This window comes from Hyla sarda, chromosome 7 (assembly GCF_029499605.1).
Source record: "Hyla sarda isolate aHylSar1 chromosome 7, aHylSar1.hap1, whole genome shotgun sequence".
Lineage (NCBI taxonomy): Eukaryota > Metazoa > Chordata > Amphibia > Anura > Hylidae > Hyla > Hyla sarda.
The window spans coordinates 178627314-178654233 of NC_079195.1; the positions used below are offsets into that span (position 1 = coordinate 178627314).

General features: G+C 45.5%; 1 protein-coding gene across 5 annotated transcripts; it reads right to left on the reverse strand.

The window, feature by feature from the left end:
* Nucleotides 1-1711: 1711 nt before the first annotated feature.
* Nucleotides 1712-26920, reverse strand: LOC130282788 (oocyte zinc finger protein XlCOF22-like). 5 transcript variants are annotated; one of them, XM_056531515.1, is made up of 6 exons: nucleotides 26765-26918; nucleotides 19953-20011; nucleotides 10967-11067; nucleotides 6327-6512; nucleotides 6140-6245; nucleotides 1712-5486 (listed from the first exon to the last, which is right to left on the reverse strand). In XM_056531515.1, exons 2-6 carry the CDS (start codon nucleotides 19972-19974, stop codon nucleotides 3712-3714), a joined length of 2190 nt encoding a protein of 729 aa, XP_056387490.1. In that variant the 5' UTR covers nucleotides 19975-20011; nucleotides 26765-26918; the 3' UTR covers nucleotides 1712-3711. The 5 variants fall into 5 exon arrangements, with proteins under 5 accessions (XP_056387490.1, XP_056387493.1, XP_056387495.1 ...); XM_056531518.1 differs by having other exon boundaries at nucleotides 10967-11135; nucleotides 26765-26917; XM_056531520.1 differs by lacking the exon at nucleotides 19953-20011 and having other exon boundaries at nucleotides 26765-26920.

The window sequence follows — 26920 nt, forward strand, 5'->3', positions numbered from 1 at the left end:
AGGCGTTCATGTGCAGGTACGTCTGCTGCGTACGGACGTCCCTGTGCGTCATCGTCAAGGCAACGTCACTAGGCCGTAGCGGAGAAGAGGGCCTCCCTGTGAAAATGGACAGGCAGGAACGACTAACCCTCCCCACCAGACGGTCCCTGCAGCATAGATGGCCCGGACCAGCTCACCCTTCCTTCCCACCGAGGGGAGGGGAGTAGAAAACTAAAGGGGGGGTCTGGATGATGACAAGGCCGCAGTGGCTGTCCGGGCATGCTGGGAGTTGCAGTTTTGCCACATCTGGAGGTCCGCAGGTTGAAGACCACTGAGAAGGGATTGACAAGCAGAGAGTTCACTCGAGTATAAGCCGAAGGGGGGCGTTTTCAGCACGAAAAATCGTGCTGAAAAACTCGGCTTATACTCTAGTATATACAGTAAGTTTTCAGCTCTATGTAGCAGCACTTATCCATATTGGTCCCAGTACACCTGTCTTTTCCAATGTATTGTCATATTTTGTTCACCCATTGATGAACATCTTTTTCCTGCTTTGTTGTAAGGAAACTGTGTCTATTTTTCACATAAATTGGCGAAGAAAGTTTTATATTTTCATAATTGTAATAATTGAGATATAATCCAAACCATATTTTACACATAATTATCTACAAATAAATCTTTAGAGAAAAAAGAAAAATGCCATATCAAACTAACTTTAGAAAATGTAAAACAAATATTTGAGGGAAATTAAAAATGAGTTTATTATTTAACTATAGTTAACTGGACAGCATCAAATAATAGTGTAAACATTTTAGTGATTTTCAGGTGACTATAACTGAATCAAGTAAAATATACAAAGCCAAATATGTATAATATGTTATATTCCTACACGTAGAAGGTTCAGTGTTTCTTTCCTAGTGGCTCCAGAAGGAGCAAAAGAAATGTAAATGAAAGAGATAAATTAGGGCTGGGCGGTATACCGGTTCATACCGAATACTGAAATTTTCCCCCATACCGCAATACCGGCTTGGCCCCTTCCCCTCGGGAATGAATTATCAGCCCAGCGCTGCGCTGTCCCCACATCGGGGAACTAATCATATGTGACCCACGAGTGCTGTTCTGCCCCCCCCCCCCAATTAATTATCAGCCCAGCTCTGCACTGTCGCCATCGGGGTAAATACTCACATATCACCCGCAAGCGCTACCCTCCTCGTCCTCCTGTTTGCTGCGGGCCGCTGGAAATCTATACTGTATGCTGTATCCCTATGCCCGGGCTGCAAAAGATAAACAAAATAAACTTTAACTCCCCTCATGTTGGTCCAGTACCGGCCTCATCTGCTTCCTGGGGATGGGAACGTCGGAGAGTCGTCAGCTTATCACCGGCCACAGCGATGTTCCGCCTCGGCTGGTGATAGGTTGAGAGCATTGTCATGTAAGAAGCCGGCTGGCTGCTTACATGACAGTGGGCTCAGCCTCTCACCGGCCGAGGCAGAACATCGCTGTGGCCGGTGAAAGGCTGATGGCTCTCCAATGCCCAGCGTAAGGCCGATGTAGGAACGTGCGTTAAAGTCTATTTTGTTTACCTTTTGCAGCCCGGGCATAGGGATACAGCGTACAGTATAGAGTGTCGGCACCAGCGGCCCCCAACCAACAGGAGGACGAGGAAGGCAGCACTTGCAGGTGACATGTGAGTATTTACCCCGATGGGGGCAGCGCTAGGCTGATAATTAAAAAAAAAATTTTTTGGGGGGGGGGCGCAGCACATGATTTGGGGGGGGGGGGAATATCGTTATATACCGAAGAACCGCCATAAGTTAGAAAAATACAGTGATACACATATTTGGTCATATCACTCATCCCTAAGGCATATGCACTACATTTTTTGATGACAATAAGACAAATGCTTTGTCCATTCGACCACAGTAACAAATATTAGTCCCACAGCACAGATTTAATTTTGCCCAAAAGGATAAGTGAGGTCATCTGAATGACCACATAGGGTCCAGATGTCTAAACGTCTTTTGAGTAACTTGGGCAGTTCTCCAGCAATGCTTACTTAGCAACTCTAATATTTGCTACATACTGGCTGAATAATACCTTCAACACAATATAAAGAACATAAACTTTGTTACTATATTTATTTCATTGTTAACCTATAACATTAGAGATATCAAACTAAAGACTTTTGAATCGTGCCCTTTAGGCTTGTCTTAGGCACTTGTTCCAAGTGGCAGGTTTGTACAGTAACACCAACAACGCCTCTTCTGTACAAGAGACTGCTACTCAAGGTTCCAGGAAGGCCTTTTCTATTTTCTTCTCCTGTGTGGGGGCTCGAACTGACAATCTGCCGGGAAGAATCACAGTGAGCCAACCAGATGATCAGTTAGAAGGACGCCACAGTTTCCTATTATTGCCACACTGAGAGTAACGCAAAGGTCGCCACCACAGATGTTGGACTGACTAGACTGGGATTGAACAGCAGTGGTGTATGAGCCGCGCCACAGACATCGCATACAGTGACACTGACACAACTCAGTTCCTGTGGCTTTGCTGCCTGCCTGATCCTCTTCCTTGTGTCCTTACCCTCTGTGCGTGCTGGCCCGGCTCCCCCCCCCCTGATGCTACGCACCTTCAGATCAGTCGGTTTCGATAAAATATCCTCTATCCATAGGGGATCATAGGATCCCCTGCAATCTCTTGAACAGGCCCTGTCTCTCCCCACTCAACTCACTTGCTGCTTCTCCTCTGAGTGCTTGGGCCCCCACCTCTGAAGACATGCTCGAGCTAAACAGCAGTGACGGCCCGCACAGCCAGTCACCTGATTTACTTGAGTGATGTAAAAGCACTGCAGAATATGTTGGTGCTACATAAATAAAGAATTATTATTATTAAATGTAGATTTGCTTGCATAATCTACATAGATACTAAGTGTGTATATAACTGTATAGTAAAATACATTTTAGATTGCCTACTATACACAAGTGTTCAGCACCAAAAGGACAGACATGAGCACTAAGGCTAGTGCACTACATTTAAGGAATACATTGGCATACCAGCAGAAAGGTATACTGATCTATACTGAGGCAAGCCTTTTTGTTTGACTCCCACATAACACATTACATTCAGTAATGAGCTGAATGTAGTCACTAGCAGACTACAATCAGTCCATAAAACTCAATGGACCTGGTCGGGCTGTAGTGTATGTTGGCATATTTTACCTGCAGGTTATCTTACCTATACCCGGGAAATTGTGCATGTTTCAAATGTGAACAAAGCCTAAGACAGTTTCTCCTGTCAAAGAATTGTGTACTTGGTCACCATTGACTGGAGAAGCCAATGTGGGTGCATTCACACTGCATTTTTCTTTCCATTGAACATATAATTAGTATTTTTTTTTTTTTTTAGCATATTACATAAATGGATGCTAAGAATGGATGCTGTTGTATGCCATCTGTTTCCCATTGACTTTAATTATACAAAAACAAATTTAAAAACTTTGACCATAACATACCTTTTTGTGTACACAGTAGTGTAGTTGACATGTTTTTGCATAAAGCAAGAGATTAAATGTACTGTGCTGGAAACTGTAAAACAGAGACAAAAACAGGGTAAACGCACCCTAAGGTTCCGTCTTTCAAAATATATACAACTCACATACCTTTTTTCAAATCTAATGTTACAATCTGATTCTTAGAAAAATAAAAATATTCTTTCTATTGGAAATTTCTTGTTCTATGCACTCACAGATTTCTCTTCCCTGTGAACTTTACGGTGATGGAATAAATGTATCTTCTTTACAAAGCGTTCTTTACATTCAGGACATGAGAAAGTCTTTGCTTTGGCATGATTCCTCTGATGTATAACAAAACCTAATTTACGGATAAAACATTTCCGCCATTCAGAATTAGTCCCTGATTTCTCCCCAGAGTGGATTCTCTGGTGTATAATAAGATCTAAATTACTATTAAAATATTTTTCACAGGTCGGACAAGGATATGAAGTCTTCTTCCTTGTATGCAGCGCCATGTGGCGCATAAGATAGGTGTTACTGGTGAAAAGCTTTCCACATTCTATACAAGTGAAGGGATTCTTCCCTGTGTGCAGCCTTTGATGGTTCAAAAGGTTTTGAACTTTAATGAAAGATTTCCCACAGTAAGAGCAGGAAAGTTTATCTCCTGCGTGAAGTCTCTGATGATCAACAAGTTCAGACTTTCTAGAAAACCATTTGTCACATTCCGTGCATGCAAACGGTTTCTGAAGTTCGTGAATTTTCTGATGCTGGATAAGATTCGAGTTGTCAGGGAAACAATTTCCACATGTGTCACAGGAAAATGGGCCTTCCCCTCCATCGATTTTTTGATGAACAGTGAGATTTGATGCTTTTAAAAAACCCTTGCCACCCTCTGAATAAGAATATGTTTTTTCTCCAGAATGTATCTCCTGATGTTTTATAAGAAAGTGATGACTGAGGAAAGATTTTCCACATTCGGTGCAAGAGTACCTCTTTCTAAACATGTGAATTCTCTTGTGAGTAGAAAGTCCCGATTTACACTGAAAACGTTTCCCACATTCAGTGCATAAAAATGGCTTGTCTTTATGTGGCTGAACTTGTTTTTTATGGACCTCTTTGCTTTGATGCGTATGTGGTGTATCTGTTGGTAAACAGATCTCAATCTCTGCTTTGCTCCTATTTAAAGGTTGTGTATCTGTAGGTACACAAATGTCAGTTCCTGGAAGTCGCTCATCTTGGAAATGATAAGCTGTATATTGTTGTGCATGGTACATGGGAGTATAAATGGCTGTGTTTTCAAGAGAGTCATATGAGACTGGTTCCTCTTTAATAGAAATTGGAACTTGTTTAAGATCTGTGGATGTACGAAAATCAGTGTCCGTGAGATTTGATACATCACATGAAACTGGTTCTACTTTAATATGAGAATATTGATATTCTTGCATGTCATTGGTTTCCTCCTTAATATGTACAGTTGTATATTGTACAGGACCCTCAGGAGTTTGGAGGTCAGAGTACGTTAGACTTTCTCCATCTAGTAGTTTTGGTTTCTCAATCTTTTCTCCATCATGTAAATTTGGTTCCTCCTTAAACTGAGCAGTCAGATGCTCCGGTGTGTGAATATCACTGTTTGTAAAGTATATTTTCTCAACCAATAGTAAACTAGACCTTGCAGTAATTGAATATGCATGATCTAAAAGTATAGAGCGTAGGTAATTAATATAGTTTTTATCTCCCTTCTCATAACACAATCCCCCGATGTTAATTGGTGTATGTTGTTCTATAGGATCTGTCGGGAAATAAATGCTGCTGTTGAGACATCTTGCCTTATAAGAAGTTGGTTTCTTTTCAGCAGTGTGACAGTGAATTGTCATATTGTGTTCATCCACTGATGGACTTCTTTCTACTTCTTTCACAGTATAACTGTGTTCATTCGTCATATAAAGTGGTGAAGAAACAGGTGTATAGAATTCTTCAAATTCATATGGAGACAAATCTGTGTAAAGAAAAAGATAAAGTTAATGTAACACCATAACATCTGCCATCTTGATTCATATGCACAAGCTTTCCTAATGCTGTTAACACTTTCCATACTGCCTCTGGGTTTGGGGGACAAAGTCTCATCACTGCATTTGGTCCTAAGTAAAGTAAATTACAAATCTTCCACTCACTCATACTATACAGTATGATATTGTATATGATCACATCCGTTTCACATTGTAGTCACTACAGGGTTTGCACATAGGAGACACCGTCAGTTAGTTGTATAACTCTGCGCAGCTGATCAGTGCATTGGCTTACCTCACTCAGCTCTATAGCAGCATAGAAGGACATAGAGGTAAGCAAGCAGGGGGGAGCTGAAAAGGAATGATGTCATCATGTACTTTACAGGAAGTCAGATGACACAGGATAGATCCCTTCCAGTCACACATTAGTCATAATTCTCTGGTAGTCAGACTGATGGTAACATGACCAAGCTGCAGTAATGAAATGTATGGATGCAGCAGAGCTGGGATGAAACAGATGCCACTATAGGAAAATTGGTGGTAAGTGTGTATTACATGGCAATAAAAAAAAAAAAAAAAAAAAAAAGGATGCTTCTTCAACTTTTCAATATGAAATAAAACTCACACCAAAACATCCTCTTACCCGATAATGTAATCATAGTATCCTTGTAGAGATCCTTGTGCTCTTCTAAATACTCCCACTCCTCCATAGAGAAATAGACAGCAACATCCTTAAATCTTATAGGAACCTAACACAAATAATGATACAATGAATTTCCAGATACCGAAGCATTACTATATTATGTCCCAGCATTCCCAGCAGCGCTCACCTCTCCAGTCAGCAGCTCAGTGATCTTGTTGGCAAGTTTCAGGATTTTGTGCTCGTTGCTCTTCTCATGATGTAGTGTGGGAGCTGACAGCTCTTTGGGGTGCGAAGTATTGCTACATCCTTCCGACACATGGAGGTTACTAATAGGCATGAGGTTCTCATTAGATTTTTCAACAGGTCCATATTCCTACAAAATAAAAACAAAAAAAATAATACTATGTTAACCCCTTAAGGACACAGGGCGTACAGGTACACCCTAACATCCTGGTACTTAAAGCATAGGGTGTACCTGTATGCCGTGGGAATTCTGGTCCCCGCTGCTCACTGGATAGGGACCGGGATGCCCGCTGAAATCATTCAGTAGGCAGCCCGGGCAAACCCCTAGGTCCCCCCATGTCAATTCAGATCGGCGATTCCGGGTCAATCGGGTCCCCGGTGACCCAGAAAAAAGGGCGATAGGTGCCGTCCAAGATGGCACCTATCATCCTTTAGCAACAGGAGTGAGTGCCACCTCACGATCATCCTGATTAGTCGGCCATTACCGGCCGATGAATCAGGACTCCTGCTGTGCAGGTGTCCCTAAAGGCACCCGCTCCGCCCCTGTTCCGGAGGGCAAGAGCGGGTGCCAGGAGTCGTTCGCTGAGGCTGGGGCACCAGGAGTGGAGTCAGAGGCACCGGCAGGAGGATCTGACATGCGTAGCAGCAGGAGGTAAGGCTGGCCTCCTGCTGTTGCTTAGCAACAACTCCCAGCATGCACAAAAGGGCATGCTGGGATTTGTTAGGCAACAGCAGAAGGCACAACTACAACTCCCAGCATGCCCTTTAATAGTTTGTGCATGCTGAGGGTTGTAGTTATGCAACAGCTGGGGGCACATTTTTTCTGTGAAAAAGTGTAGCTGTTGCATAGCTACAAGTCCCAGCATGCCCTTCGGCTGTCACTGCATGCTGAGAGTTGTAGCTTTTGCAACAGCTGAAGGCACACTGGTTGCAAAAAACAGAGTTTGTTACCTAACTCAGTGTTTCGCAACCAGTGTGCCTCCAGCTGTTGCCAACTACAACTCCCAGCATGCATTGATAGACCGTATATGCTGGCAGTTGTAGGTTTGCAACAGCTGGAGGCACACTGGTTGCGAAACACTGAGTTAAGTAAGAAACTCTCAGTGTTTTGCAACCAGTGTGCCTCCAGCTGTTGCATTCACACGGGCAGGTTTACAGTGAGTTTTTCTCGCTGCAAGTTTGAGATGCAGCATATTTTCCGCTACAGCTCAAACTCCCAGCAGGAAACTCACTGCAAACCCTTGCCCATGTAAATGTACCCTAAAAACACTACACTACACAAAATAAAGGTAAAACACTACATCTACATATACCCCTACACAGTTCCCCCCCCCCCCCCCCCAATAAAAATGTAAAACATCTGGTACTGCACTGTTTCCAAAACAGAACCTCCAGCTGTTGCAAAACAACAACCCCCAGTATTGCCAGACAGCCATTGACTGTCCAGGCATGCTGGGAGTTTTGCAACAGCTGGAGACACCCTGTTTGGGAAACACTGCCGTAGGGTAATTTTGGTATCGGGGGCAAGTGTAATTCTTGTATCTGGGTCCGTCCCTATGTAAATCCCTAATTTCTCTCTCACTTCTGAGCCCTATCATATTTCAAGGCAACAGTTTAGGGCCACATATGGGGTATTTCTGTACTGGGGAGAAATTGCCTAACAAATTTTGGGGGGCTTTTTCTCCTTTTACCCCTTATGAAAAGGTAAAGTTGGGGTCTACTCCAGCATGTTATTGTAAAAAAAATTTATTTGGTGTTGCCCCATACTTTTCATTTTCACAAGAGGTAAAAGGAAAAAAGACCCCATAGTACGGAAATACCCCATATGTGGACGTAAAATGCTCTGTGGGTGCACAACAAGGCTCAGGAGTGAGAGCGCACCATGTACATTTGAGGTGTTTTGCACAGGGGTGGCTGATCGTTACAGTGGTTCTGACATAAACGCAAAGAAAAAAAAACACCCACATGTGACCCCATTTTGGAAACTACACCCCTCACGGAATGTAACAAGGGGTACATTGGGCCTTAAAGGGGTACTCCGCCCCTAGACATCTTATCCCCTATCCAAAGGATAGGGGATAAGATGTCAGATCACCGGAGTTTCGCTCTGTGCCTAATGACGGGCGATACAGGGGATGGAGCAGTGTGACGTCATGGCTCCGCCCCTCGTGACATCACGGCCTGCCCCTTTAATGCAAGTCTATGGCAGGGGGCGTGACGACCGCCACGCCCGCTCCCATAGACTTGTATTGAGGGGGTGGGCCGTGAGGTCACGCTGCTCCGGCCCCTGTATTGCCCGTCGCTAGGCGCAGAGCGAACTCGCTCTGTGCAGCAATGATAGCGGGGTGCCGCAGCGGCGATCCCGGTGGTCCTCAGAAGCGGGACCCCGGCGATCTGACATCTTATCCCCTATCCTTTGGATAGGGGATAAGATGTCTAGGGACGGAGTACCCCTTTAACATCCCAGAGGTGTTTGAAGAATTTTCTTTAAAGTTGAATGTGAAAATGAAAAATGTGTTTTTTTTCACTAAAATGCTGGTGTTATTCCAAATTTTTCATTTTCACAAGGGGTAATAGGAAAAAAAGCCCCCCAAAATTGTAACACAATCTCTTCTGAGTATATAAATAGAGATGAGCAAAGTTACAGTGGTTCGATTCATCACAAACTTCTCGGCTCGGCAGTTGCTGACTTTAGCCTGCATAAATTAGTTCAGCTTTCCGGTGGGCTGGAAAAGGTGGATACAGTCCTAGGAGACTCTCTCCTAGGACTGTATCCACCTTTTCCAGCCCACCGGAGCACCTGAAAGCTGAACTAATTTATGCAGACTAAAGTCAGCAACTGCCGAGCTGAGAAGTTCGTGAGGAATCAAATCACTGTAAATTCGCTCATCTGTATATATATATAAATACCCCATATGTGGATGTAAAGTGCTCTGCGGGTGCACTACAGGGCTCAGAAGAGAAGGAGCAGCATTGAGCGTTTGGAGAGAGAATTTGGCTGGAATTGAAGGCCATGTGTGTTTACAAAGCCCCCATTGTGCCAGAACAGTGGACCCCCCAACATGTGACCCCATTTTGGAAACTACACCCCTCACGTATTGTAATAAGGGGTACAGTGAGTATTTACACCCCATAGGTGTCTGACAGATTTTTTTGAACAGTGGTCCATGAAAATGTTTATTTTTAATTTCACAGCCCACTGTTTCAAAGATCTGTCAAACGCCAGTGGAGTGTAAATGCTCTTGCCTTGTTACATTCCATGAGGAAAGGGGGGGGGGTCCACTGTTCTGGCACCATGGGGGCTTTGTAAACGCACATGGCCCCAGACTTCCATTCCAAACAAATTCTCTTGCCAAAATCCCAGTGGCGCTCCTTCTCTTCTGAGCATTGTAGTGCGCCCGCAGAGCACTTTACATACACACATGGGATATTTCCATACTCAGAAGAAATGGGGTTACAAATTTTGGGGGGCATTTGCTCCTATTACACCTTGTAAAAATGGTAAATTTGGGGGGAAAACTGCATTTTAGTGAAAAAATACATTTCATTTACACATCCCACATTTTAACAAAAAGTAGTCAAACACCTGTGGGGTGTTAAGGCTCACTGTACCCCTTGTTATGTGCCTTGAGGGGTGTATATTCCAAAATAGTATGCCATGTGTTTATTTTTACTTTTTTGCTGTCATGGCACCATAGGGGCTTCCTAAATGCGACATGCCCCCCAAAAACCATTTCAGCAAAATTCACTCTCCAAAATCCTACTGTTGTTCCTTCCCTTCTGAGCCATCTAGTGCGCCCACACAACACTTTACGTTCACATATAAGGTTTTGCCTTACTCGAGAGAAATTGGGTTACACACTTTGGGGGTCTTTTTCTCCTTTTACCCCTTGTAAAAAATTCAAAAACTGGGTCTACAAGAACATTAGTGTAAAAATTTTCTCCTTTACTTTACTGCTATTCCTGTGAAACACCTAAATGGTTAACAAACTTTCTGAATGTCATTTTGTATACTTTGGGGGGTGCAGTTTTTATAATGGGGTAATTTATGGGGTATTTCTAATATGAAGGCCCCTTTAATCCACTTAAAAACTGAACTGGTCCCTGAAAAATTCCGATTTTGAAAATTTTGTGAAAAAATGGAAAATGCTGCTGAACTTTGAAATCCTCTGATGTCCAAAAGTAAAAACATGTCAACTTTATGATGCAAACATAAAGTAGACATATTGTATATGTGAATCAATATACTGTATAATTTATTTGTTATGTCTATTTTCCTTACAAGCAGAGAGCTTGAAAGTTAGAAAAGTGCAACATTTTCTAATTTTTCATGAAATTTTGGAATTTTTTACAAAGAAATTATGCAAGTATCGACGAAAGAAGAATATGTCACAAAAAAAACATTCTCGGAATCAAATTCATAAGTAAAAGCATCCCAGAGTTATTAATGCTGAAAGTGACAGTGGTCAGAATTGCAAAAAATGCTCTGGTCCTTAAAGTTATAATGGGCTTGGTCCTTAAGGGGTTAAAAACGTATTGATGATTATTTAATAAAAATACATGAGTGAGAATTTTTGACCTCACCTCTCCGGTCAGCAGGAAGATGATCTCCAAGGTGATGTTTAATATTCTCTCAGTTAGTTGGCTGGGATATTTCCCCATCTGCAGAAGGTGCTTTATATATTCTTTAGTAAATAAAATAAAAAAAACTCTAGTACATAGGTTCCACCTAGAAGGAGCTCCCAAACTTCATCTAGATATACAGAACAAATAATGTAAGAAGACAATCTGTCAGAAAGATGAAACTATTAATCCATGGTACTTTTAATGATGTCATCATGGGAAACCAGGTGAAGGCTTCTAAGTTCCATTCAAGATCAACACTGCCTAAATGTTTTCACATTTGGGCTCATGTCGAATTTGAGATGGAAAGGGATTGAAATGTCATATGTCATAAATGTACAAAAAATAAAAATAAAATAAAAGAAGATCCTTTACCTATGTATTGTTTAGAGTAGTGCTGGGCAATAAACCGGTTCATACTGAATTTTTAAATGAATTAGTTGCAAGCCGTGGCACTGGAAATGATTAATAAAGGACATCTGTACTGATGAATTTTACATATTCCTGTGCCCAGGCTGCAAAAATAAACTTTGACTCACCTTCCTACATTCCCCCGTTGTTCAGGCATCGGCCTCACTGTTCTCCGCTTCAATTTTCATGCTGCTTCCTGGGGACGGGAACGTCACAGAGCCGTCACCGTATCACCGGCCGCAGCAATGTCCCGCCTCAGCCGGTGATAGGCTGAGCGCACTGTCATTTAAGGAGCCGGACGGCTCCTTACATGACAGTGCGCATAGCCTATCACCTGACAGTGCGCTCATGACAGTGCGCTCAGCCTACCATCGCTGCGGCCGGTGATACGCCGACGGCTCTGTGACGTTCCCACCTCCAGGAAGCAGCATAAAGATCGCAGCGGAGAACAGTGAGGCCGATACATGAGCAACGGGGGAACGTAGGAAGGTGAGTCAAAGTTTATTTTGCTTATTTTTGCAGCCCGGGCACAGGAATATGGAAAAGTAATCAGTACAGATGTTCTTTATTAATCATTTCCAGTGCCGCGGCACGCAACTCATTCATTTAAAGCGCCGGCGGCTCACAGGTCACATATGATTAGTTCCCCTATGTGGGGGATGGTGCAGCGCTGCGGCTGATAATTCATTGGGGGGGGGGGTTAGGGAAGCAGAGCAGTGCCCGCGGGTCACATATGATTAGTTCCCCAGCGTGGGGAACTTGGAATACTGTTAAATGCCGTGGAACCGCCATAACTTACAAAAATACCATGATATGAATCTTTGGTCATACCGCCCAGCACTAGTTTAGAGTGCATATAATTACTAATTAAATGTAAAGTCATCTATGAATATAAATTCTGTGGTTGAATGTGGTAAAATGATGTGTCACATGCTGAGCACCCCATCTGAGCAAATATTATGGATGTGAACAATAAGCGGATATGCAGGTCAGCATGGTTCTCAAAAGGACTGCGGCTATTTCTTGGAGAAAAGGTTCTATGGTAGACCTACGAAGGACGAGGGCTAGGTAAGGCTGGGTTCACACTACGATTTCACTCTACAGGACCCGGCCCATATCTCATTAATTTGAATAAGCCGACCACAGTCAAACAGCAGTGACTCCCGTTGGCTCATTCTTGCCCCGTATTCGGTTCTGTGACCAGACCTAAAACCGCGGCATACTACGGTTTTAGGTCCGGTCAGAAAACCGGATACGGGGCAAGAATGAGCCGACGGGAGTCACTGTTTGACTACGGTCGGCTTATTCAAATGAATGAGATATGGGCCGGGTCCGGATCCGGTTCCCATAGAGTGAAATTGTAGTGTGAACCCAGCCTAAGCAACAGCTTTTTATGTATCCTCCATGGGCATTATGACTACTAAGTATTTAAGTATTTATTTCTAACATTTTGCAAAACAATACTAACGATTCAAAAAAAAAACAAGGCTCCAACCGGCGGTATCACAAGTGCACAAGGATGCAGAGGGCAGCACAGCTGCACTGGAAGAGGAACAGCAATAACAGCAGTGGTGTGGAAATTTAATTTAAAATAAACTACTTGTCCACGGGGCTAAAATGGAGCAAAATCTACTTGTCCCTCATGACGATCCACTTGTCCAGGCAATTTTCGCTTTTACACGCTTTCGCTTTTTTATTCCTCGCTCTATAATAGCCATAACTAACTAGAAGGGGACCACCACACAAGCAACTCCATACCGCATGTAAAAATTTACTTCTCTCCCGGGGGGCGTGGCGTGATGCTCTGCCACCATGAGGTCCTCTGCCTGCTCCATCTGCTTGCACCGCTGTCTGCTATATGGGGAAATCCTCGCGGAGGACCCCTAGGAGACCCCACACTGCTACCCTCCATCCCTCAGCCTCCGGGGGCATCAGAAAGTTCCTGGGGCTGGCCCTCACTCTGGGATCTGCGGCCTTGCAATCTGGTGGAAGTTCTGCCTACAGTCTCCGCTCACGGACGGAACCTTCGGTGCCTTCTCCTGCTTCAGCCGCACACGCCACCCTGCCGGAGCTCCCTAATTCCGGTGACTTCCGCCTACCTGATCTCTGATCCTCCGGTCCCACAGGAGGAGAGTCCTGCATGCTGCCCGAGACCGCTGCTGCAGCTGCTGAAGTCCCGATCTTCCCGCAGGTCTCTAGGGCAGTGAAGGTGAGATCCGCAGACCCGGGCGCACAGCTGTGCTCTCTTTTCCCCGGGGCAAGTCCTCCTGTATGGTCCTCCTGCTCAGCCAGCCTCCCGCCTCCTCTGCAGTGCTCTACACATAAAAGGGCTGAAGGCTGCCTCTCTGTCCACCTGGGCTGAAATTGTAAGGGGATCCTCCATCTCACTCCCCCTGCCTTGAGACTCACTTGGCCCCTCTGTTGCTGAGGCCTCCCTGCCTGCTTTCTCAGGGACCCTGCAGGCCACCCTGGATTGGACTGCTCCCTCGTTCTTCCAGGACCTGGGGGACTCGGCTGGCCCCTCTGCTCCGGAGCCGCCTGGGGTACCCCGCCTACTTGCCTCGCCGCAGGTATCTACTGCACCTGCCTTCCTAGATACTGCACTGCCTCCTGCACAAATGCCTGGATCCCGCTCACACCCTGTGGGTCAGCACACCTGGCTTGGATCTGGAGCCTTCTGGCCAGCCAGCTCCCACTCCAACTCCTATAGATTTTTCTCAGCTGTTGTCACTTATCCCATCTAAGGAGGAATTCCGCTCGATTGTTGCTGAAGTGAAAGAAGCTTGTAGGGCGGAAACAGCCGCTATGCGCAAGGACTTACAACATGTTTCTGACCGTGTTGATACGCTAGAAGAGATCCATGATTCTACCAGGGACTATGTTGCGCAACTTCAATCCACAGTGGCGGCCCAATTGGAGTTCCTCAGTGATATGCACAATCATTTTGAAGACCTAGACAACAGGGGCCGCCGCCACAACATTCATGTCCGGGGTCTGCCTGAGGCTACCCGGGATGAGGATCTCCCGGACACGTTGGAAGCTATCTTTAACCTTCTCCTCGGTGAGTCCCCCCCTATAAATATTAAGCTGGATAGGGCCCACCGTGCACTCCGCCCCAGACCTGTTAATGGCCCTCCTAGGGATGTCATCTGCTATGTCAATGACTTTCACCTTAAGGAGACTATTATGGCAAAGGCAAGTGCCTAGAGGGCTTTTGATTTTGATGGAGCCCCCAACTGTTTCAGGATCTCTCTTGGATCACTCTGAGGAAGAGATGCATGCTTCAACCGCTTTTGGCTGTCCTCCGACAACATCAAATTCCATACCGCTGGAGCTTTCCTTTTGCCCTGCAGGCTCGCGGGGATGGACGCTCCGCTGTGCTATGGGCCTACTCAGATATTCCAACCTTCTGTTCTGCCCTGGACATTCATGCGCCCCAAGTGATGGACTGGGACTCTCCCCTCCGCCTCTACCTCCTGTGTGGCAACCGGTCCGCCGTAGATGGTCTTGAAGGAGTAGGAAATCGCCTACTCCTGGTAGGCCTGGCACTCCTCCTACATCTTTTGTGACCTGACCAAGAGAAGCCGGCCACTGTTCGGTTCCTGATTGTGAACTGTGCTGCTTCCCGCTGTGCCTTCTGGACTGCCATTTTTTGTTGCTCCCCTTTCTGAGTTACTGGGTGGCAGTGGTTCTCATATGTGCCTGCATTTTTTAGTTGTAGCGGTGTTTCCATTGTTTAGTTTTTTTTCAGTTGCCTTTGGCATGATCTCGTGGGCTGGTCCTCTCTGTGCTGTTTTTTTCTTTCTACATGGTGTCTGCTCATCTCCCCACTGAGGCCTTCCCAAATGCCGTGGTGCCCATCGGGCGCCTGACTGTTCACATGTTGTTTTGGATTTATGCCTCCTCTATGGCCTTTTGGTCATTGGTTCATTCCTTGATTTATTGTTTTTGTTGTTCTCTTGAATGTTTGTACTGTTCGTCCTGTTTTCCTTTGTCTGTCCTGTCTTCATGTCTCCTTCTGTGCCTCCCTTTTCTCCTTCCCCGTCCCTACTTCTTTTTCAGGTCTTTGGAGACTTCTGTGCCTTCCTTTCCACCTTGTCCCGAAGATGGGAGCTTGCAGTCCTGGCCTTTCCTACACTGTCTATGGGTAAGCTCGCTTTCTACTTTGGCTCTTGTGCTCTTCTATATCTTCGAATATGGCTAAATGTATCTCACTGAATGTTAAGGGCCTCAACTCCCACCCCCCACCCCCCCCCCCCCCCCAAACAGCGCATCTTGCAACGGGAGGTGTTAACGCAGATGGCTGATATCGTCTTTCTTCAGGAGACACATTTTGACCACTTTGGCACCTTTCAATTCCTACATCACCTCTATCTGCTTGCTTTCTCGGCCTTCTCGGGGGGGAAAATGGCCGGGGTAGCAATCCTCATCTCACGATCTTGTCCTCTCCAGGTCGCCTCTTCCTTTCTTGACCCTAATGGGAGATTTGTAGTGGTCGAGGGCTCTCTGGGTGGGAAACCCCTTCTTCTGTGCAACATTTATGCCCCTAATGTGTCTCAAATTCCTTTTTTGAATTGGGTTCTCACGCGGCTTCATAAATACCCCCGGTCGGCCTGGCTCCTCGGGGGTGATTTTAACCTTATTTTTTCCCCCCACCAGGGATCGCCACTCAGCTCTAGGTACTCCTATACCCCCAGCACAGTTGTGCCTTGCTACATTGTTCTGACGGGCCATACGTTCCTCATCCCTATATGATTTATGGCAGATTAATCACCCTACTGACAGATCATTTTAATTTTACTCCCACCCTCATAAACTACATACTCGCATTGACAATTTTTTTGGCAATTTACCCATGGTGAGCATGCTCTCCTCTGCCTCCCTAGATCCTATCTCCTGGTCGGACCATGGTCCTCTGCTTCTGTCATTCTCCCCCTTTTCTTCCTTCCCTCGGCGCTGTCATTGGCGTCTCAACGACTTTTTACTCAAGTCTCTGCCCTCCCGGGAGTCGATCCAGGCCTCCATAACTGAGTACTTTTCCCTCAACCAGGGATCTGTCTCTTCTCAGGCGGTCCTCTGGGAGGCTCACAAGTCGGTCATCCGAGGGCATTGTATCGCCCTGGGCTCCCCTCTTAAGTGTAATGGCTTGGCCCGATCCCCGTAGTTGTAGACACAAATTCGTTCCCTGGAAGCTGACCTCCTCACTTCCCCCTCTCTTTCGGTCCTGAGGTGTCTGGTGGCAGCTCGTGCCCAGCTGGGCGAGTTGGCTCTCCATAAGGTGGAGCGGCAGCTTCTATATGCCAAACAGCAGTTCTATGAGAAGGGTAATAAAGCCCATACACTTTTAGCTAGACATTTGAGGGACCGAGCTGCCGCCCAGATGCCTTCGACTTTGAAGGATTCTTCGGGTACTCTTCACTATCACCCGGATGCTATCTCTCGCCTCTTTAAAGACTATTTTTCTAAACTCTACTCTCTCCCTTCTCAGCTCCCCTCTGACCCTGGGGAACGTGATGCCCTTCTGGATTTGTTTCTTTCAGAATACCATCTCCCCTCTCTCACCTGCGCAGACCGCAATGCACTTAATGCGCCGGTTTCGCTGGAGGAAGTGACGGAAGTCCTCAAGTCATTGCCTTCGGGGCGTTCCCCGGGTCCTAATGGGTTTACTTATCTCTATCATAAAACTTTTTCTGCCTTGCTTCTTCCTCATCTGGTTTCTCTCTTTAACTCTTTTCTGGGGGGAGAGGGGATCCCACAGTCTATTTTGCATTCTCTGCTTACCCTGATTCCCAAGCTGGGGAAGGATCCGCATGATTGTTCTAGCTATAGGCCCATTGCTTTGCTTAATACAGATCTTAAGCTGTTTTCTAAAGTCCTGGCGGCCCGCCTTGGTTGTCTCCTCCCGTCTCTCATCCATAAAGATTAGGTGGGTTTTATCCCCTGCAGACAGGGGAGTGACAACACGAGGCGAGTGGTTAATTTAATTGACCTGGTGAACCGGAGGACCGAGCAGGCAGTTGCCCTTAGCTTGGACGCTGAAAAGGCCTACGATAGATTGGGTTGGCCTTTCCCTTTTGCCACCCTCTGAAAATTTGGGATCACAGGTGCCTTCCTTGCAGCGCTGCGGGGCCTCTACTCTTCTCTAAAACTCCCCCATGCCTCCTCTCACCCTTTCCCTATACATAACGGTACTAGGCAAGGTTGTCCGCTGTCCCCTTTGATCTTTGCCCTATGCATTGAACCTCTTGCTGCCATGATCCGGGGATCTGCAAACATCTCGGATGTTGCTCTCCATGACAGGGAATTTAAAATCTGCCTTTTTGCTGACAATGTCCTCCTCACTCTCACTAAACCTCTGCTCTCCCTGCCTAACCTATATAGGGTCTTACGTTCTTACAGAGATGTTTCTGGCTGCAAGGTTAATCTCTCCAAAACTGAAGTCTTATCTCTGAATCTTCCTCCACTTCTGTCTGCACAGTTACGGGCTTCCTATTCCTTCCGGTGGTCCCCCTCTGCTATTATCTATCTTGGCGTACGTCCCACCTCTAGTTATTCCTCTCTCTATCCTACTAACTACACTCCCCTCTTCCAGCAGCTACGCGCACTCTTGGATAAATGGCGCACACAGTACATCTCCTTTTTTATTCTCCCTAAGTTACTTTATTTTTTCGAGACACTACTGGTCCGGGTCCCGTTAGCCACGTTAAAGGCTTCTCAGTCCGCCATTTTCCGCTTCCTGTGGGATGGTAAGAGACATCGCCTCCCGATGTCGGTTATGCTTGTGAGTAGGGCAGGGGGGGGGGGGGGGTGTCTATCAGTACCAGATGTCACTAAATACTATTGGGCTGCTCACTTACGTCACCTCGCCACATGGACCACATACCGAGCATACAGTCGCTTGATGGAGTTGGAGAAACTGTGGTTGGCCCCAATTCACCCCAATACGTTTCTCTGGAGTCGCTCCCCCCCCACCCCACCTTCTCTCTCGGGTCCCCTGCTGGGTCCTATGGCCTTCTCCCGATATGTCTGGGGCTACTGCTCTAGGAAATACCAACTCTTTTCTCATGTCTCCCCTTCAATCAATCATGCAATCATTCCTCTACCATCCATCTTTCTCCCCGGGTCTTACTTCCCCAGTTGTTAGAGAATGGAGAGGTAGGGGGCTTTCCTGTTGGGCGGACCTGGTCAATCCCCTCATATACTGCTACCCTTTGAAGATTTGGTCTCCCTCTTTGGTCTTCCCTCCTCCGAACGGCTTCACTACCTCCAGCTCAGGCATTTTATGATGTCGGTGTTGGGGACCTATGAGGTCTCCTGGCCTTTGGCTTTTGAGCAGCTGAGCGGTCCGGGCTGCAGACGAAAGGCCTTCTTTCTGATATCTACTCGATTATTATAGCCCCTCCGGAAGGAGATGCCCCAACCCATCGTTATATGAGCCATTGGAAGGAGGTTTTGAATACCACTAACACCATCCCTCAGTGGCGATCTATTTGGGAGCGGGCTTCCCGAACATCCATTTGTACCACATACAGGGAAATGCAATATAAACTGTTAATGGGCTGGTATCACACCCCTGAGCTTCTAAACAAGTTGAATCCTAGTATCCCGCCCCAATGCTGGTGGTGTGGTGTAGGGTTTGGTACGATTTTCCATGTATTCTGGTCCTGCCCCCATGATTGTTCCCTATTGGGTAATGGTGAGAGGCCTGGTGGAGGATGCGGTGGGGACTGGGGTTCCTTTGCATCCTATGGTGTATCTTTTATTCCTCTCCTGTAGATCCCTTACTAAGAAACCATTTAAGCTCTTCATGCACATGGTCCTAGCAGCTAAAACCCTAATTGCTAAGCACTGGAAATCTTCCTTGCCTCCATCCGAACCTGAATTGATAGCCAGAATTTGCGAGATCCGTTCCCTCGAGTCCCTCACGGCTTCCCTTAATAATATTCAACCTCTCTTCCTCTCAGTTTGGGAATCCTGGGACAGGTTCGTGGACTGGCAGCCTCCTTAGTTTGCTTTCTTTTCTTTTTCCTCCCACCCCTCCCCCCTCTCCTCTCTCTCCCCCCTTTCTGTTTTGTGGTCCCTTGTCTGGTGTCTGTTTCTATGTCCTTCCTTGTCTAATTGTGTTGTCCTTGGTGACACGGATGAGTGCGACATTAGATCTCCTGGAATGTTCCAGGTGTTAACTAACTTTTACGCTAGAGCTTTGCTTATTGATCGAGTTTTTGTTGAGTTTGCCTTGATTGTGATGCAATGAGCCTTCTTGTCTATGTTGCCTGTACTTGTATTTGAAAAAGTGTAAAACTTTAATGAAAATTTACAGTTGAAATAAAAATATTTAGTTCTCTCCCTCGCACAGCAAAAACAGACATCAGAAGAAGAGACACAAATACGTTGAAGCCGGACAGGGGTAAAGACAAGGCATAAGATTAAACAAGACTGAATAAGCATTTCCCTGGCACTAACAACCGTAGAATAATACGTCAAAGCAATCTCCTACCACTGCAACTCCATAAGTTCAGGAATATCATCTACTCACTTGCCAGAAGTGTTCTTCTCATAAGATGCCTTTGTTATTCTCTCCAAGTTTTGGAATCTCTAATTGTAAAAGTTTTGGATTTGGATATAAAAATAATGGTTATGTTACCCAGCTTATGCATCATCCGTTATACAGTTACACCATAACTCAAAGACTTCTTCAATCAAGCAGTGCTGGAGTCCATTCTTTAGCTGGTCCAAAAGAATGTCCTCAAAAGTGACCCCACCCCCCTTCAGTATAGAGGAATAAATGGTCACAGTTGTTTCAGACACTTTCCCTTCATTTGGTAGCTTAAGAGGATATATACAGTTATGTGAGTACTGCTGCGGTCTGTTTTGATAACACTGTTAGAGCAGGGTCACACATACCGGGTACTGCACGCTGCTCATTAGCGCCAAAGTCAGTCACTAGAATGAGCTCTCTGCCTCTAGTGACTGTGATGCGTGACCCAGCCTCCAAACTTTACTGCACACACAGGGCTGCGGAGGGGTATCCCTGTGTGTCTGGTAGTAGCAGATCTGCAGTGTATTTTCTGCAGAGTGAAATACGCTGCCGATGCGGTATCTGTGACCTTACTCTAATGAAGACATTATGGCTGAAACTGCTATGGGGGCACTGTGGCTGGCTCTGTATTTGGACATGGTGGGGGTTATTTATCATTGTGTTCTATTGCTTTTTTTTTTTTTTTTGGTCTACATTTGCAATTTCTTTTTATTTTTGCCCTAATTTCAGGGTTTTTTTTAGTTTTTTTTTTCCAAATTCTAAAATCCGTCATTTTGACATTTTGGTGTTGCTAGACCATTTTTTAAAGTGACGGATGCAGTGGTCACAAATTTATTATCTGCATGTTTTTTATTTTTGCGCACATTTTGCTGCAACTGGCGCAAAATAAAAAAACGCAAATCTAAACCATCTCCCGACCAGGTCTAAAAAAAGATTACTACTCCTGTCTGATTGCAAAAAAAAAAAAGATCAGCCAGAGTGAAAGAGTGGGAGAGAGAGAATAAGGTAGAGAATAAGAACGTTTAAAAAGACATAAAAAGTAAAAAAAAAAAAAAACAACTAAAAAAAACTTGCAAATGAAAAGAAAAGCAGTTTTCCATATGAAACAATTAGATATATTTTTTATAGGTACAAAAAAGGAATGGTAAAGATGTAAGAAACAATAAGATTGTTAGCAATGGCCAAAATCTATTTCCTGTGCCCAAAAATATCGGACAAAGTGATGATAACAAAATAAAAAAAGGTGAAAGGGGAAAAAAAAAATATATATATATATATATATATATATATATATATATATATATGTTCAACTAAAACCTCCGTCTCTTGAACGATAATTTGTTTTCCTGGCCTGCGGCGAGGTAAACCTCTATTCAAATGTGAGACTCTCTTTACAGATCTTCTTTTAGACATTAATTTGCCTTAAAATTAAAACTAAAACAAATAAAGCCAAACACACAGACAAACAAGCTCCTCAGAAGCAGGGTAGAAGTGATCTGAAAGCAGCGGTAGAAAATGATCTGGGTGCAGATCTGCGCAAAATTTATCATGGTCACTGCGACAATATGATAGATTTGGAGCAGCACCGCCAAAAAAAAAAAAAAACCCATCTAGACAAACAACAAAAATTATCTAGCCAAGACCTTTATTGATAAATAACCCTGTGTCTGTTACTATTATTGGGGACTGTCATTGGGTCTTACTTGCAAATACATGACTGTCTGTGTTTTTGCGCAAAAATGTAGTCTCTTTTCACATGGTGTAGCTGTAAGTGCTGAAAAAAAGTGTGGTAGTAGAAATACCTATTTCCAACAATGAATTTCAGTGAACAATTGAGCCTTTTTACATTTAGGTGTAAATTTTGCGTAATGCACAACATTTTTACCCCAGTCTAAATCATTATTTTGCTGGCTCAGAAAAAAATCTTTCCACAACATCTTTGCACGAGTTATGTGGTCATATTTATCATAGGCCGAGAACCTTTTTGATTAAGAACAGCAAAAAGAACACAACATCAAACTGTAGAAAATCACTTTACCCACAAAACAATGATAAATCCCCCATGTTCAGGTTATTGGGGCCTATAGCCAACTCTATGACTGTCGCTGTATTGGAGGCACTGACTGTCACTACCCTGGGGCACTATGACCGTCACTGTATTGGAGGCACTATGACTGTCACTGTATTGGAGGCACTATGACTGTCACTACCCTGGGGCACTATGACCGTCACTGTATTGGAGGCACTATGACTGTCACTGTATTGGAGGCACTATGACTGTCACTACCCTGGGGCACTATGACCGTCACTGTATTGGAGGCACTATGACTGTCACTGTATTGGAGGCACTATGACTGTCACTACCCTGGGGCACTATGACCGTCACTGTATTGGAGGCACTATGACTGTCACTACCCTGGGGCACTATGACTCACTGTATTGGAGGCACTATGACTGTCTCTGTATTGGAGGCACTATGACTGTCACTATCCTTGGGCACTATGACTGTCACTGTATTGGAGGCACTATGACTGTCACTACCCTGGAGCACTATGACTGCATCTGTATAAGAGGTACTATGACTGTGAGTGTATTGGAGGCACTATGACTGTCACTGTATTGGAGGCACTATGACTGTCTCTGTATTGGAGACACTATGACTGTCACTACCCTGGGGCACTATGACTGTCATTGTATTGGAGGCACTATGACTGTCACTGTATTGGAGGCACTATGACTGTCACTGTATTGGAGGCACTATGACTGTCACTGTATTGGAGGCACTATGACTGTCACTGTATTGGAGGCACTATGACTGTCACTACCCTGGGGCACTATGACTGTCACTGTATTGGAGGCACTATGACTGTCACTGTATTGGAGGCACTATGACTGTCTCTGTATTGGAGACACTATGACTGTCACTACCCTGGGGCACTATGACTGTCATTGTATTGGAGGCACTATGACTGTCACTGTATTGGAGGCACTATGACTGTCACTGTATTGGAGGCACTATGACTGTCACTGTATTGGAGGCACTATGACTGTCACTGTATTGGAGGCACTATGACTGTCACTGTATTGGAGGCACTATGACTGTCACTACCCTGGGGCACTATGACTGTCACTGTATTGGAGGCACTATGACTGTCACTGTATTGGAGGCACTATGACTGTCACTGTATTGGAGGCATTATGACTGTCACTGTATTGGAGGCACTATAACTATCACTACCCTGGGGCACTATGACTGTCACTGTATTGGAGGCACTATGACTGTCACTGTATTGGAGGCACTATGACTGTCACTGTATTGGAGGCACTATAACTGTCACTGTATTGGAGGCATTATAACTGTCACTGTATTGGAGGCACTATGACTGTCACTGTATTGGAGGCACTATGACTGTATCTGCATTGGAGGCACTATGACTGTCACTACCCTGGGGCACTATGACTGTCACTGTATTGGAGGCACTATGACTGTATCTGTATTGTAGGCACTATGGCTGTATCTGGATTGGAGGCACTATGACTGTCACTGTATTGGAGGCACTATGACTTTATCTGTATTGGAGGCACTATGACTGTCACTACCCTGGGGCACTATGACTGTCACTGTATTGGAGGCACTATGACTGTCACTACCCTGGGGCACTATGACTGTCACTGTACTGGAGGCACTATGACTGTCACTACCCTGGGGCACTATGACTGTCACTGTATTGGAGGCACTATGACTGTCACTGTATTGGAGGCACTATGACTGTCACTGTATTGGAGGCACTATGACTGTCATTGTATTGGAGGAATTATGACTGTCACTGTATTGGAGGCACTATGACTGTCTCTGTATTGGAGGCACTATGACTGTCACTACCCTGGGGCACTATGACTGTCACTGTATTGGAGGCACTATGACTGTATCTGTATTGGAGGCACTATGACTGTCACTACCCTGGGGCACTATGACTGTATCTGTATTGGAGGCACTATGACTGTCACTACCCTGGGGCACTATGACTGACTGTCACTGTATTGGAGGCACTATGACTCACTGTATTGGAGGCACTATTACTGTCTCTGTATTGGAGGCACTATGACTCACTGTATTGGAGGCACTATGACTGTCACTGTATTGGAGGCACTATGACTGTCACTACCCTGGGGCACTATGACTGTCACTGTATTGGAGGCACTATGACTCACTGTATTGGAGGCACTATGACTGTCACTGTATTGGAGACAGTATGACTCACTGTATTGGAGGCACTATGACTGTCACTGTATTGGAGGCACTATGACTGTCACTGTATTGGAGGCACTATGACTGTCACTGTATTGGAGGCACTATGACTGTCACTACCCTGGGGCACTATGACTATCACTGTATTGGAGGCACTATGACTGTCACTACCCTGGGGCACTATGACTGTCACTGTATTGGAGGCACTATGACTGTCACTGTATTGGAGGCACTATGACTGTCACTGTATTGGAGGCACTATAACTGTCACTGTATTGAAGGCACTATGACTGTCACTGTATTGGAGGCACTATGACTGTCACTACCCTGGGGCACTATGACTGTCACTGTATTGGAGGCACTATGACTGTATCTGTATTGGAGGCACTATGACTGTCACTACCCTGGGGCACTATGACTGTCATTGTATTGGAGGCACTATGACTGTCACTACCCTGGGGCACTATGACTGTATCTGTATTGGAGGCACTATGACTGTCACTGTATTGGAGGCACTATGACTGCCACTGTATTGGAGGCACTATGACTGTCATTGTATTGGAGGCACTATGACTGTCACTGTATTGGAGGCACTATGACTGTCTCTGTATTGGAGGCACTATGACTGTCACTACCCTGGGGCACTATGACTGTCACTGTATTGGAGGCACTATGACTGTCACTGTATTGGAGGCACTATGACTGTCACTGTATTGGAGGCACTATGACTGTCACTACCCTGGGGCACTATGACTGTCACTGTATTGGAGGCACTATGACTGTCTCTGTATTGGAGGCACTATGACTGTCACTGTATTGGAGGCACTATGACTGTCACTGTATTGGAGGCACTATGACTGTCACTGTATTGAAGGCACTATGACTCACTGTATTGGAGGCAATATGACTGTCACTACCCTGGGGCACTATGACTGTCACTGTATTGGAGGCACTATGACTCACTGTATTGGAGGCACTATGACTGTCTCTGTATTGGAGGCACTATGACTCACTGTATTGGAGGCACTATGACTGTCACTGTATTGGAGGCACTATGACTGTCACTACCCTGGGGCACTATGACTGTCACTGTATTGGAGGCACTATGACTGTCACTGTATTGGAGGCACTATGACTGTCACTACCCTGGGGCACTATGACTGTCACTGTATTGGAGGCACTATGACTGTCACTGTATTGGAGGCACTATGACTGTCTCTGTATTGGAGGCACTATGACTCACTGTATTGGAGGCACTATGACTGTCTCTGTATTGGAGGCACTATGACTGTCACTGTATTGGAGGCACTATGACTGTCACTGTATTGGAGGCACTATGACTGTCACTACCCTGGGGCACTATGACTGTCACTGTATTGGAGGCACTATGACTGTCACTGTATTGGAGGCACTATGACTCACTGTATTGGAGGCACTATGACTGTCACTGTATTGGAGGCACTATGACTGTCACTACCCTGGGGCACTATGACTGTCACTGTATTGGAGGCACTATGACTGTCACTGTATTGGAGGCACTATGACTGTCACTACCCTGGGGCACTATGACTGTCACTGTATTGGAGGCACTATGACTGTCACTGTATTGGAGGCACTATGACTGTCTCTGTATTGGAGGCACTATGACTCACTGTATTGGAGGCACTATGACTGTCTCTGTATTGGAGGCACTATGACTGTCACTGTATTGGAGGCACTATGACTGTCTCTGTATTGGAGGCACTATGACTGTCACTGTATTGGAGGCACTATGACTGTCACTGTATTGGAGGCACTATGACTCACTGTATTGGAGGCACTATGACTGTCTCTGTATTGGAGGCACTATGACTCACTGTATTGGAGGCACTATGACTCACTGTATTGGAGGCACTATGACTGTCACTGTATTGGAGGCACTATGACTGTCACTACCCTGGGGCACTATGACTGTCACTGTATTGGAGGCACTATGACTGTCACTACCCTGGGGCACTATGACTGTCACTGTATTGGAGGCACTATGACTGTCACTGTATTGGAGGCACTATGACTGTCACTACCCTGGGGCACTATGACTGTCACTGTATTGGAGGCACTATGACTCACTGTATTGGAGGCACTATGACTGTCACTACCCTGGGGCACTATGACTGTCTCTGTATTGGAGGCACTATGACTGTCACTACCCTGGGGCACTATGACTGTCACTGTATTGGAGGCACTATGACTCACTGTATTGGAGGCACTATGACTGTCACTACCCTGGGGCACTATGACTGTCACTGTATTGGAGGCACTATGACTGTCACTATCCTGGGGCACTATGACTGTCTCTGTATTGGAGGCACTATGACTGTCACTATCCTGAGGCACTATGACTGTCACTATCCTGGGGCACTATGACTGTCACTATCCTGGGGCACTATGACTGTCACTATCCTGGGGCACTATGACTGTCACTATCCTGGGGCACTATGACTGTCACTACCCTGGGGCACTATGTTTAGGACAGGTCTTGGAGAACTTATGGAGCCTGATAGTAATAGACCAGTATTACCTGAGCTGACGGCACTATACAGAATACAGCTCTGCCTGTGGCCTCTGTAGATGATATTTCCTGATGAGATGAAGGACCTTTGATGATGTTGTGACCATGTGATCAGTCACATGGAGGGGAGGAGTCCGGTGTGAGGTGCAAACCTCCTCCCCTCAG